The sequence below is a fragment of the Hyaena hyaena genome, unplaced genomic scaffold (assembly GCF_003009895.1).
Source record: "Hyaena hyaena isolate Hyena2069 unplaced genomic scaffold, ASM300989v1 scaffold_559, whole genome shotgun sequence".
In the NCBI taxonomy this organism is placed as follows: domain Eukaryota; kingdom Metazoa; phylum Chordata; class Mammalia; order Carnivora; family Hyaenidae; genus Hyaena; species Hyaena hyaena.
The window spans coordinates 1,023,606-1,038,441 of NW_024081191.1; the positions used below are offsets into that span (position 1 = coordinate 1,023,606).

A 14,836-nucleotide genomic window follows, 5' to 3' on the forward strand; every position below is an offset into this window, starting at 1 on the left:
TGTACACATGGCCCCCAGCAGAATTGCATTCCACATGGATAGGACAGTATGGAAAATTAGGAAGAGAGTCTGCCTTGGTTTAGGAATGGAGAGGAGTTAGGGCAACAGGGCTGTACTTGGGAGAAGAAAGGTGACCTTGATGAGGAGGAATGTGTTTGTGGCTTTTGTATTTGTTTACACTGAAATGGCCCCAGAGCATCACACCAGTGCTCTAACTCTTCCTTCCCTCATCTTGTTCTTGACCCTATTCTTTCTGCCCCACCCCAAACCAATAGCACTTTGGCCTAAATAATTTTGATAATTATCAGATCATCTGACTCACTGTTTGCTTTTAATTTTAAATTAAATAAATTACTGCTGAATTAATTCACTAATTCATGAGATGTGGAAATTCCAGGTAGATATCAGCTGGTGAGGGTCTTTGCAATGACCAGGAGCTTTCACTGCCTGAGAGGAGAAACTTATCTGGATGCTGTTAGCACCAGAATCCATATGTACAGATGTCGGCTAACTGCCCCAGGCTCTGAGGAGAGGAATCTGAGGAGCCTGAGGACTCTTGGGTCTTGAATCAAAACAGCTCTGTACGACCTTGTTGATACTTCCTGTGGTTACAGCTTCACTGCTTCCTTCTTTATCGTTGCAGAGCCAGCTCTCTCAGGCGCTGAACGGACTGTCAGACAGGGCCAAAGAAGCCAAGGAGTTTCTGGTGCAGCTCCGCAACATGGTCCAGCAGATCCAGGTATTCGCAGCACCTGAGACAGAAAACAAGCTCCGCAGGTTAAGATGTAGCTGTGTAGCGGGGGAGTTTGTTTCTTCTACCTTAATGTGTTGTGAGGAAATTCCAGTTATTCTTTTCTGCTCTGTCCCTTCTAATACAAACACACATACAGGCCAACTTCAAGCACACCCCTTCTTGAGGTAGTTATAGTTTGCCAACAAGCCAGCAACACAACCTAGTTTTCCAAATAGTTGCTACCTTCGGCACTGAGGTCCCAATTCTCTACTACTGTGCATTTAGAAAGAGGCCTCTTTGTGAATTCAGAGTCAGTATTGTTGAGTTTTTAAATCTCTACAGGTTCCCAAAACACCTTGCAATTATTATATCTTATCTGATAACAAACGGGTAGCATTTTCTCTTTTTCCCTTCCTCCCTCCCTCCCTGCCTCTGCTCCTTCCTTCCTTCCTTCCTTCCTGCCTGCCTGCCTGCCCATAGCAATGCTTCTTCTCTACTTAGATACTTAAATGTTTTCCAACCATGACCCCCCTGGCAACTATAATTTCACATTGCTCTGTTTAGACACAATGACCCACAGATCAGCCAGCATTTGAGAGCTCATAAGTTCTCCACTATCGCTAAAGGGAAGAAGCCATAAACTTCATGAGATGCTTAAATAGTGAACTTCTGCACTGTTTACTGTTCTTATGTTTTGAGGTCTGCCTCACAGAAGTAACCTTCACTCTGGCCTTCAGTAAATCGGCATTCTGAGTTAATATTTAATCCATGTCAAAGTAGAAATGTCTTTTTAAACATAAGCCAGGCTTTCAAAGCATCTTGTATTGATTTCCTCACCCTTTTTTGCATGCATGCTCATGTTCAAACTTTTGATTCCCTAACAGCCTAACAGTTGTATACTTCCTTCTGTTTTCTGGAGCAGCAAAGGGTTATCAGTCGGTCCCTTCTTTGCTTTTGCCCTGCACCTCACCTCTTCATCAGATCAAAGCTTTCTTTCTGCTCTAAATCAGAACCTGCAAGAAGGCTGCCCTCATCCTCCTAGCATTTAAGAACAGTTGTCAAATACCTATCAGTAGATCCTTATATTAAGAGACATAGTTCATTATGAATTTGGGAATAAATTAGAATTTGATAGGCTTAGCTATTCCTTCTTTGCCAGCCCCCCAGAGCTTTTTTTTCTATTTTTTCACTATTTTTTCAGTGGTATTCATGTATATGTGAGTATTCATCTTTCATTTGCTATAAATTACAACAATATTTTAGATTATAATTTGCCAATCAAAATTACACATGTAACTTATTGAAAGGACTATCATTAATGAATGCTTATGATTTAGGGAGAGAATTGCTTGAAAGAAATGTCTATACCATTTACAGATTTAAATCAAGGAAATAGATCCAACATTCAATGTAAACATCACAGAGAAGCTATAATTCATTTAGAACACAGTTAGTGTTCCCCCACAAGCTCTTGGTTCATGGCTTGACTTTTAGGCCTGGGTAGATGTCAAGCCAATTGTTCTTGACTATCTATGCTCATTAACTATTTGTTTTCCTTAACGAAAGCAGCAAGTACTTTTGCCCATGATTATTCTTATAAACTTCTGTCATTGGATTCGTGTTTAATATTGAAGACCACTGCTATCCCCTTTCTTCTCTCTTCTCTTGAGTTTAATGATTCTTTGACTCTCATGCCTCCACAATACCCCACCCTCGCAGGCAGCCAGCCTCTCTGAACGCCACCTTCCACCATTCATAAGCAAACATCCGCCAGCCTTCAGAAGGATTCATGTTCGACTCCACAAGCTAAAGCTTTCTTTTACACAATATAATGTGAACTGTGGGGATGATTTCCTTTTGACAAACATAAATTTATTAAGTGATATTTATCCTTTTCAATTTAAAGTTAAAGTGAACACTACCACTGTAGAATGAAATTTATCCAGTTATTTAAAAAATGTGCAATGTGCACTGTGGATGGAGTTCCTTTTCATCTCCTTCAGCAGGGCTTTCCACTCCACAAATGGACAGGAGAGCTCTGTCTTCTCTGGCATCCCAAGGAGCCCAGGTGCTTTGCAGCTGAGAGATGTGCTTTCTTGTGCAGGAGAACAGTGTGGAGTTTGAGGCTTGCCTGGTGGCCCAGTGTGATGCCCTCATCGACGCCCTCAACAGAAGGAAAGCCCAGCTGCTTGCTCGTGTCAACAAGGAGCATGAGCACAAGCTAAAGGTGAGTGCTGCACCGTGGGGAGAGCAGAAAGCCAAGGAGCCAGGCTCCCAGGGCTGAGATGGACAGGCTAGATGGATGGGTGGCCAGTGGCCTGGAGGACAAGGAGAAAACATCCCTTCATTCCTCACACACTCCTTCATTTACCTCACTGATATTTACTGAGTGACTCCCCCAAGCCAAGAATTGCTCTGGGTGTAGGCACAATTAAATAAATAAAAATCGCTGCCCTCATGAAGCTTATATTCCACCAGAAGAGATAAACAGTAAGCAAGATAAGTAAGTAAAATACGCAGTATTTAGTAAAAAAAAAATGCTAAGGAAAATAGTAAGGATTGGGGGCTTGACGTACTAGGAAAGGGGGTTGAAGTTTTAGACAAGGTGGCCAGAGTAGCCATACAGAGGCAAAGGTGTTTTTGAAATGGGAATGGAAACCATGCTTTCCAGAAGACAAACAAGATTTGTCTTAACTTCTGAAGTGAACCATGTGACTGGACGGCTACACAGACTTTTGTCATCTCACAGTGGAATCAATTGATTATGAATGTGGGGCCCTATTGGCAAAAGGATTGGTCTTCTTCCTTGAGGGTGTTATGCTGAGTGAAATAAGTCAGGCAAAGAAGGACAAATACCATATGTTTGCACGTACAGGAGGATTAGGAGGAACTTAACGGAGGACCGTGGGGGAGAAGAAGGGGGGGAAATAGTGGGGGAGGGGGAGAGAGGCAAACCATGAGAGACTCTTGAATGCTGAGAACAAACTGAGGACTGATGGGTGTGGGGGTGGGTGAGGGGAGATGTGCATGGAGGAGGGCACTTGTGGGGATGAGCACTGGGTGTTATATGGAAACCAACTTGACAATAAACTATTTGTAAGAAAAGAAAAAAAAGGATTCGTCCTCCTGGAGATATCTGATACCCTATCCACTCCCCCATTGGAGCAGGACAAGATGTGAGAGCAGGCTGGAGAAATGGGAACAGCCCCGCAGGAGAGAGCCCAGAAGTAGGCGGTCTGCAGAGGTCCACATGCACGGCCAGTAAGCCCCAGGGTAGCTACCAGTGGGGAGAGGATATGGGGTGCACAATGTTGGACTCACATTAGTGTGGGGGGAGAGGTGAGGTCTGACCACAGGCCCTTTGTTGGGGTTAGGCAGTCAACTTCAGGGAGCTAGTGATGTGGGCGGCAGGAAATGGATACAACTTTGCAGGGGCTCGTGAATGGCCCCATGAGCATCAGATACCCCCAGCAGGTTTGGAACAGGCTGTAGTCCCTGAAGAATAGGGGAAGGCCCCATTGCTAAACAAATGGGATTCTGGTAGGAAACCCAAGGAAGAAATGAAGAAATTGGAGAACACAGCTTACAAGATTTGGGGCTCAAGCTTAGTGACAGGGAAATTTCATCAAGCAGGGCCAGTACCCATCTCATGGTTACCAGAAACAAAGCAATAAACTAGTTGCCAACTAGGGTATGAGACCTGGGCAAGACCCGCAGCAAGACTGGCAATGCTGAGCCCTGAGCAGCAGTCACCAACCTTCTAACTTTGTGCCCCAGCCACCCACCAGGACCCAGCCAGAAGGCGGGAAGCCAGGCAGCTTGATACAGAACATCCTCTCCCCAGGGAATCTTGACAGTTCTCCAAAAGTAAGAAAACCCCCAACTCTAGCTTCCTCCTCTAAGAGGCTCCCTCCTCCGCTACCCACCTGCTGCAAAACACATTTAGAGCCACCCACCTGCCTCTTCCTGCCCCAAAGTCAGGGGCAATAATGTGGCTGGAATATAAACCTTTCTTGCCTGCCTTTGTGGCTTGCCCAGGTGTCACTCTGAGAGGGCCTGTGAAACTGAATCAGGCAGGAGGCAGAGCTGGGGCAACAAGGTCCAAGCCAAGAAAGAGCTCTTGAGGGAGCCCTTGAATGATGAAGTTTGCTGGCCTGACCTCCTCTGGTGCTATATCAGGACATGTCTCTCCACATGTTCCTGATGAGGGAGCAGCAGTGCAATCTTATCAAGGAGAGGCACAGTGGATTCCTTGATAAAGAAAAGTGCATGGACTGAAGTTAAATCTGAACCAGGAGTTTGGAAAGAAAAGTGCACAGGGTTCTAATGTTCAGAGAGCCTAGCTTGTTGGTTTGGACAGCCAGCCGAGGCTGGCAATTATAACTGAGATGCCATTACTGTTTCTTGGTGGTGGGTCTTATGGGAAAACCCTCTTAGGTTCATCTTAGAATGGACTCAAACCTGTTTCCATCACCTGCTCTAACATTACTAAAAGATTGTTGCTATTGCCCTTCATTGAACACCCTTCAGAAACCCAGAACTTTTATGGTGGAATTCAAAATACCACTTGAACCACCTAGAGCACCTAAAATAAAACTACAGCTATCTTCAGGAAATGGATTTTCTCCATTTCTCCATATTCTCTCAAATAGTAGAGCGACCATTTTAGTATGCAAACACCAAATTTTAACTGGTTCTCAGTGGAAATCTCTTTTTTAAAGCATTTCAGATACTTTCTTGGTATCTTTAAGCAGAATACAGTGAGCCATTTGTGATAGATTGTATAGTGACTATAGCAGCAACTCCAGATTCTCTACATGGGAGAGATCTGGACAGAAAAGGGAACCAAGGATTGAGAAAGCATTGTTTCTCCACATCAAACAGTAGGAGAGGAGCGTGAAAGCCCCCCAGGTGCTGCCCCTCAATGTTGCCTCCGCTATAGGGCCTTTGTGAAAGTCAGGTATGGGCTGCGCTGCGGACGCAGGTGGAGGGACCGCACAGGAACCTGGCGACCTGCCCCCACAGAGCGCAATGATGTGCCCTGGGACACTGAACAGGGCAGTGGCCTGCTCCCATTCTGCCTGCCCAGGGTGGAAATCCCTGCCCCTGATCCCAAAGGGCTATAGAAACAAGAGACAGGTGGCTAGCTGTGTCCCACGGCAGGAAAGCTGTTCTGTCTTCTGTCTTGAGCGATTTGTTTCTCTGCTGTTTCCAGTGGACTGTATGTCACTGCTTCCAAAAACAGCCAGCAGTGCCGATGCCGTGACTACTGATGCCAGCCTCCAATCTCCCTCCCTCTGCTTTTCCCCCTCCTGCCTTTTCTTCTTGTCATTTCTGTTGCTTCTCAGATTTGTGAGAAAAGACTGGCCTTTTATAGACATCGCTTGCCAAGCACAGTACTTCTTTCTGTCTTTGTTGGCTAGCCCATCAGCCATAGTCCGGCAAGGATAATCTTATGGTCTTCCGCTTCCCTTTGGCAGAGTTCTCTAGAGGCCCTGCTTTTTGCTGACAAAGAGGAGAGTTGTGTGTGTATTTTTCTGGCAACTTTCTCTTCTTGAGCAATCCAAAAGGCTAAGGATGCTGGAAAGTGAGTGTGTATAAAGGCAGTCTTTATAATCTCCTCGGGCCCTGCTCTGAAAGCACTGATTGCTTGAGCAGATTGAATAGTTCTGGTTCTGAGGCAAGATGGCACTGAGAGGTAAAGATCCCAGATTCTGTGTCACAGAGAACTGGGTGTGAGGGCACACTTCCTCACTTAGTAGATCTCTAACTGTGGGCAAGCCTGTGGCTCAGTTTCTTTCACCTGTGTATAAAATCAGGCCAGAAATAGTCGTCACATCACCGGAAATTGCCAAGCACTTAGCACAGTCCTCAATAAATATTAGCTATTATCACTCTTATCACTGAGAGAGAATGCCTGGAAATCTGGTGTCACTTCATGAGTACACTGAAGAAGTTCTCCAAGGGACCCACTTTTAGTACTAGGGAACGTGGTGTAGAATTAGCCTATACACAGATGTAATTGTCTCTGGACCTACGAAAGTGACTTGAGACATATATGTGCAGCTATGACTGTATTTTACAAGTATTGTTTATTAATACTATTCTTTGGTTTGAAGAAAACCACTAGGAGACACATATTTATTTTCAGAATGTGGTCAGGAAATGTCAGAAAGCTACTGAAGGGGAAAAATTGCTTTTGAGCTTTCAAGAGATATTACTGACTCATGTTTGGGACGACTTGGGCAATATCCCCACAATAATCACAGTAAACCAGAACCCCTGGGTGTCTTGTTCAAACTATATGGTTTTTTGAGTTTTTTAAATTGTTTTAATGTTTGTTTATTTTTGAGAGAGAGAGACAGAATGTGAGCAGGGAAGGGGCAGAGAGAGAGGGAGACACAGAATCTGAAACAGGCTCTAGGCTCTGAGCTATCAGCACAGAGCCCAACATGGGGTTCGAACCCACCAACCAGGAGATCATGACCTGAGCCTAAGTCAGATACTCAACTGACTGAGCCACCCAGATGCCACATGAACTATATGTTTTGTTAACATCCTTTCTGGACTTTCCTGACCTGAGTAGGACCTTAGAGTATCTTTAGCATCTGTGATCCTCAGAGGGAATTTGTGACAACACTTCAGTGTGCCATTAATGAGATCTGTTCTTTTCTCAGGAAACTGACGATGTCATTTTTCTTTTGGTAGGCCCAAAGAAATCTCAGAAAATTCTTTTTATTAATGCAACACTCAGAATTTGAAATAGTCCCACAATGATCTTAAATGCATACTTGCTCTGGTATTTTAGAGTAAATTCATATGTTAATAGTACGAAGTGACAGGTATCTTCTTGGTCACCTTTCAATTCTAAGATTCTCTGGAAGAAGAAAAAGTTATAGCTATTCAAAAATACCCTGAAAAAATATAATCTTTAATTTCCACGTGTGGTCGGTAAATGAATGTACCAAAATTACATAGTGAGAATGCTGAGGGATGAGAATAAAGTGTACTGTTCTTACAGCAGGCTGACACATCCCAACTGTAATTATATACAGAAGGTTTGATTTTTAATCCAAGTGTACTGTTGGGTCTTGTTAGAATCATTATCATTATTGTCACAATTATCTTTGTTATTATTTACCAGTTATTGCCCGTCATGTTCCCATTATGTTTATTAAAAAATTATATGGTCGTATCGTTAAGAGTACAAATTTACACTGGGAACATTACTGGCTTGTCAAATTGCTTACTTGAGCTATTTTGCCATTGCCTCAAAATAAACAAGTAATCCTTTGATTTAGATTGGGATGGGAGGTGGGGAAGAAAGAGAGAGAGAGATGGAGGGAGGGTGGAAGACAGACCCACCCAACTTCACACATTTTTTTTTAATTATCAGATATGATTTAACTGGCTACTGCCTTTAGTAAAAAGAAAAAAATGGGACACCTGGACAGCTTAGTCAGTTAAGTGTTCAACTTTGGCTCAGGTCATGATCTCCCAGTTTGTAAATTCGAGCCCCGTGTCAAGCTCTGTGCTGACAGCTCAGAGCCTAGAGCTTGCTTCAGATTCTATGCCTCCCTCTTTCTCTGCCCCTCCCCTGCTTGTGTGCTCTAACTCTTTCTCTCTTTCTCTATCTCTCTCAAAAATAAATAAACATTAAAATTTTAAATAAAAATAAAAGAGAAAGAGAAAGCAACGAATTTAAGCCAATAATCAGTGCAATCCCAATAAAACTACTGGCAACAAGTTCTGTTAAGTCCATTACAGAGAAGACATTTGGAAAGATCAGGCACACAGAAACACTTGAAACCTTTGACCGCCATTAGGAGGCCAACTCTAAAATTTTAATCACAATTATTTTTTATTATAAGCCTATCATTAGGGGGGAATTGGTTTGGCAAATTCTGTGATCCTCTGCTTCCTACCATGTAGGAGCGGAAGTCACAGAGGGACTGTACAGAACAGAGTGCCCAGGGTGCCCATGGAATCACCAAGGTGCCACCACACACAGCTGGAGCTCACCAAAGTTAGGGGACATAACTTCTGACCCCCCATGCCATTCAATGTCAATGAAGGGCAGTCACAGACCTTTAATGCCCTTTGCCTAAACCCAGACATGAGTGACATTCCTTACCTCCTGAGGGCACTGAACACATACTTTGAAGATGATAGAGTAATCTGGTGTGTCTCCCTGCACCTCACAGCCTATGAAACACCGTATTGTATGCATCACTTCTACCGCAGCCCAGCATAAATGGTAAGTGTTCTCCCATGGGGGGGGGGGGGGGCTCCGCACCACCATGCGTATCTCTGCAAATGACTTGGATTTCTTCACTTACTTCTCTGTACAAGGGTGCAGTATTCTATACCCTAAGAGCATGCTTTCTTTTCATATTCCACTCAATGTTTATTGATAAGGGTATAGGTGACATTTACATTTCTGGAATGGAAAGTTCACAGTGTTGCTGTTAAAATCTCAAGCCTTCCTCAAAACAGGTACATGTTTTATTTCTTTGATAGGGCTAAATGATCCTTTTCTTGATTAAAAACTCAAAGCCTAAAGACCTATCTTTGAAATGATTAGTTGCCAATGTGGGTAAATTAATAACACTTGTACAGAGTGTGGTATCAAGAGAAGGGGGAAATATTTGCCTATATCCATGTGGGAGAATGGTGGCATGTGAGAAATTAAAAATGCTCTTCCTTAACTTAAATGCCTCTAAGTTTCAGTGAATATAATGATAATATGGAAGATAATATTATACTCTAGGGGGAAAAAAAACAAGAGAATTTGTTACTTTACTAGATGAACCTCGTGGCCAAAGCACTTCACCTATAACTCACAAATGAGTCACTTCCAGGCATTACTTGGTCACCTTGCTTCAGGAATGATGGTACATATAGAAACTGCCCTCCACTGACCAAAAGGACCTGTGAAGAATAAAGTTTTCCAGCTTGCATCTTGAAAGTACTTGTACCTTCCTAAAAAAAAGAGATTATCTTACACATGGAGGAAACTGTTTTAAACTATGATGGGAAGGGATATATTATATTTAAGAATGAATTTCTTGAAATAGGAGAGAGGATGTTAGTATTTACTTAGACTAAAAACTCATTAGTGGCTTCTCTCCAGACTCCATCATAAGAGAAAATACTACAAGTGAAAGCATTTATTAAAAAGAATAAATAAAGAAAAAATTTAAAGAGCCACATGCAAGATGGGAGAGATGAATGGAGGTAGAGAAAGGGTGTCAAGGTCAAATTGGATAAAATAATGAAATCAACCTTAATCGGCTTCAGTTCTTGCTTCTGGTTGTGTTACATGAGCTGAGTGGAGAGAGAAGATTGGTCTGCTAGAGATGGGATGGAAAAATGCAGTTGTAGATAGAACAAAATTTTACCCTTATACTGTAGAAGTTTCATGGATTACTCTATGCTACCAAAAAAGTTCAAGCATTCAGAGGGACACAACTGTCCGTTCTCAAATTCTCCCTTTCTGAAGTGTCAGTGATATATCTTGACCCAAGGAATGACCTTCATAAATTTGCCACTTAGCAAAATAAGGCCGTTCAAGTGATCAATAAGACTTGCCATCCTGAACAGATGGGGCCTGCTAATAAAATTGGGAAAGCTGTCTCTGAAACCATGAACTAAAGATTAATTCATTGTCTCCAGAGTAGGTTTAGGCTTTACTGCAGATGAAAGCAAGAAGATTGTTTCCCAGTCCCTATTTGTGTCATTCCTGCCACTTGCACATTTCCTTCCCAAGAAAAGGAGCTCTTAACTCCGGCCAGCAGCAAACATGGTGCCAACGGTTTCTCCGGAGGCTCCGACCAACTGCACTGAAATGTGGAACCCAAAGAAAAAGTGACATGGCCTTGCTTCCTAGGAATTGTTTTCCATACAAAAAATATAATGTAAAATAAAAAATAATAGTAAATAGTAGAAATAGCACAGAGTGAAGAAGGTAATGAGAAAGCTGATAAAAACACTCAACTAGAGAAAAAATATTTATACTCTTAAAAGAGCTAATTATTTGGATGATTTCCACAAGATGGGAAATCTTGCCAAATTAATTCAAAAACTAGATCTCAATTACAACACATCCAAAAGTACTGCTTCTGGGAAACCTGAAGTTTAATTTTGAGCAGTGATTTTTTAAAAATTTTTAATGTATATTTATTTTTGAAACAGAGTACAAGCAGGGGAGGGGCAGAGAGAAAGAGAGGCAGAGAATCCAAGGCAGGCTCCAGGCCCTGAGCGGTCAGCACAGCCTGATGCAGGGCTCAAACCCACAAACCATGAGATCATGACCTGAGCCAAAGCTGGACGCTTAACTGACTGAGCCACCCTGGCACCCCAAGCAGTGATTTTTATCACAGTCTAACTGTGATCATTGTGAAGTGATTGAATAACAGGTAAAATGATGGACCCAAATCCATTATTGCAACAGTGAGAGTTGAGAGCCAGAAATTCAGGAATATTAAGTCCTTCCAAGAAGCTTGAACCATGGATACAGGAGCCAATGGCAAACCCCTACTGAAACACCAACTCTTTGGCATTGCAACAATGAAACTTCCTAAGAGTAGATGTCAGAGAGACCCAACACTCAGCTCCTTTGCCGTCAAATAAATCTTACTTGAGAAGGAAATTTATAGAAGCAAACAGAATTTTATGAGGCCTGATTAACATATTTATTTCAGCTTTTCAGTCATAAAATTATCATTGATCTGAATGCTCTTGAAAGTAAAAACAGCAATTCAAGTCTATTTTGCCTCAAAAGCTAACTCGCTTTTGATCTAGTCTGTGCTTGTTATTCAGACTTTAGCACTAGTCAGTTATGCACAGTCCTAGGACAGGATGCCATTTGGCTAGTGACTGATGACTGCTGAGGCTTATGCTACCCAGAAGCACTGAGGCACTGGCTACCAAAATATAAAAACATTTTCTGAGAGCAATTTAGTTTAGCCTATCATAGCAGAGAGGAGTAGCAGATTAGCTTTAGGTCACCTGTCCTGCATTTTTTGTTTTACGTATGGGTGAGGTTCCCCTTCACCCACCCAAGGAGCAGAAATTTAACCTTCTTTGCTATTAAAAAAAATAAAATAATTTTCATTCCTTGAGCAGAATACCAGATGCCAGAAGAAAATAAGTCAACCAATGAATTTTAAATTTGATCTCCCTTCTATCCACCAAAATCACCATCTTTACATCAAAGTTGGTTTCTTTCACCAATTCTGATAAGGAGGTTTTAAATCCTACATTTAATTTTTAATTTTTATTTTATTAAAATTTAAAAAGTGATGACAAATCATCTGTCAAAAAATTAGTAGATTCCATTGGGCCAAAACAATAGCATAAAGGATAAAATTGGAGTTCTCACACTTCCTGTTTACATAACTTAACTGCAAAACCACAATAATCCATACAGTGTAGAACCGACATGGAAACAGACATATAGGCCACTGGAACTGAATAGAGAGCCCAGAAAAAAACACACATATGCGGTAAAATGATTTTTGACAAGAGTTCCAAGACCATTTAATGGGGAAAGGGCAGTTTTACAGCAAATGACACTTGGAAAATTGGCAAAGCTTGCAAAAGAATGAAGTTGGACCATGACCTAACACTGTATACAGAAATCACCTCAAAATGGATCAAAGACTTAAATGTAAGAACTGAAACTATAAAGCTCTTAAATGAGAACACACGGAAATGCTTCACAATACTGGTTTGGCACTGATTTCTTGGATATTGCACCAGAGGCATAATAGGCAACAGAGGAAAAGGTAGACAAAATGTATAAATTTTGTACATCAGAAGATAACCACAACAACAAAACAACCCAATTAAAAAATGGGCAAGACTTGAAAATAGACATTTCCCCAAAGGAGATATATGAACAGCCAATAAGCACATGAAAAGATGCTCAACATCACTAGTTATTAGGGAAATGCAAATCAAAACCACAATGAGCTGCCACTTCACACCCATTAAGATAGCTATTATTTTTTTTTAAACCAGATAGTAATAAGTATTGCAAGCATGTGAAGAAATTGGAACTCTTGTGCACTGCCAATGGGAATATAAAATGGTGCAGCTGCTGTGGAAAACAATATGATAATTTCTGAAAAAATTAAAGCAGAATTACCATGTGATCCAGAAATTTCACTTCAGGCTATCTACCCAAAAGCAGTGAAACAGGGACTTCGACACATTCTTGTACAGCCATATTCATAACAGCTTTATTCACAACAGCCAAAAGGTGGAAGCAACCCTAGTGACCATCAACAGATGAATGGATCGACAAAATGTAGTGTATACCTGCAATGGAATATTGTTCAGCCTTAAAAAGAAGGAAATTTTGACACCAGCTACAACACGGATAGACCCTGAAGACATTATGCTAAGTGAAACAAGCCAGTCATATAAGGACAAATATTATATGATATTATATTATCTGAGAGTCCTAGAGTAGTCAAATTCATAGACACAGAAAGTAGAATGGTGGTTGACAGGGGCCGGGGGGAGGGGAGAATGGAGAGTTAGTGTTTAATGGGTACAAAATTTTAGTGTGGGAAGATAAAGAAGTTCTGGAGATGGATGGTGATGATAGTTGCACAACAATATGGATGTATTTAATGCCACAGAATTATCTGCTTAAAAACAGCTAAAATGGTAAATTTTATGTTATGTACATTTCATCACAATAAAAAAATTAGAAACAAAGACCAGCAATAATAAATGGATGAACCGTCAAAAAATTAGGAGGAATTTAGGGGCATGTGGGTGGCTCAGTCGGTTGAGTATCCAACTCTTGATTTCAGCTAAGGTCAAGACCTCATGGTTGGTGGGACTGTGCCCTGCATGGGCTCTGTACCAACAGCACAGAGCCTGCTTGAGATTCTCTCTCTCTTCATCTTTCTCTGCCTCTCCCCTGCTCACACGTGCATGCCTGCGCACGTGGGCTCTCTCTCTCTCTCTCTCTCAACATAAATAAATGAACTTTTTAAAAATAAGGAGGAATTTAAATATCCAAAAATAGAGGAACAGGAATGATTAAATAAATTATGATAACCCACTCAATGGGATATTTATGTATCCAGTAACATTTATTGATGGTGGTAACATATAAAATGCCTATGGTATAGTGTTAAGTGGGAAGGAGGTAAAATTGTCACATATTATGATTACAACTATAAATATATCTAGCTCAAGGATAAAATCTAAAATGAAATATCAAAATGCTTTAAAAATCTGCATTAGAGTGATGAGATGATTGCTTTTTTGTCTAGTTTCCAATTGCTTTTGAAAGTAAATGTAATAATCTTTAATGGAATGTGTATAATCAAAACTGAAAAGAAGGAACAAAAAAAAAGTTTTGAATAATTATTATTAAAACTCCTTTTAGTGATTATTTGTAAAATCCAGAAGACTGGATATTTTTGAGACTTCTGCAAAGTAGTATAAATATCGAGGATGTAAGTAATTGAGGTTCCTAGAAAACTCTTGTTCAACTCTAGCTTTGAAACCACTTCAGGATTTGGGTCACTAAGCAGAGGACACAGAAAATGAACATCTTTGAAGAAAGAAACTTTTCAAGGACTGTCATGTGTTTGACACTGAGCAAAGACAACTTCCCAGAGGCAGAAACTGCATGTTCAGAGAAAGGCCTTTCTAGGTTAAACCAGACTCACAGCATGGTAAACAGAGAGCCTTTAAAACTGCTTTCCCACATGAGGCAGTGATTGCTTCTAAGTGGGTTATTGTCAACACTTAATTCTGCATCTGTCTTTCTCTGGCTTACTTGTTGTTATTAGCTCATTGTCTTTTAATAAGCGAGTTTCACCTCTAACCCCACCCTGCCACCCCCTCAGGAAAAAGAATCAGAATGAGAAGGAACTGGTCTGGATGGTGATGTCTGCTCTTTAGAAGAGACAGACACAGGGTGGGAGCAGGTGGGTGACTGTTCACAGAACAGAAGCTGCAGCCACACCTCAGGTTACTCAGCTCCTTTGTAGACTCTTGACGACCTCCCACTTAACAACAACTCACAGTATCTACTTCCCAGAAGATGGAAGCAAGGCTGGGTTAGGAAGATGT

At 41.4% G+C, this 14,836-nt stretch overlaps 1 protein-coding gene across 9 annotated transcripts in view; it reads left to right on the forward strand.

The window, feature by feature from the left end:
* The window catches only part of TRIM9 (tripartite motif containing 9), a 103,214-nt gene that overhangs the window by 53,641 nt on the left and 34,737 nt on the right, over window positions 1–14,836 (forward strand). For all 9 annotated transcript variants that reach the window (XM_039256131.1, XM_039256133.1, XM_039256127.1 and 6 more), the window contains exons 2-3: window positions 644–739; window positions 2,838–2,960. In XM_039256131.1, coding sequence (XP_039112062.1) covers window positions 644–739; window positions 2,838–2,960 — 219 coding nt within the window. The remainder of the gene's footprint in view (window positions 1–643; window positions 740–2,837; window positions 2,961–14,836) is intronic.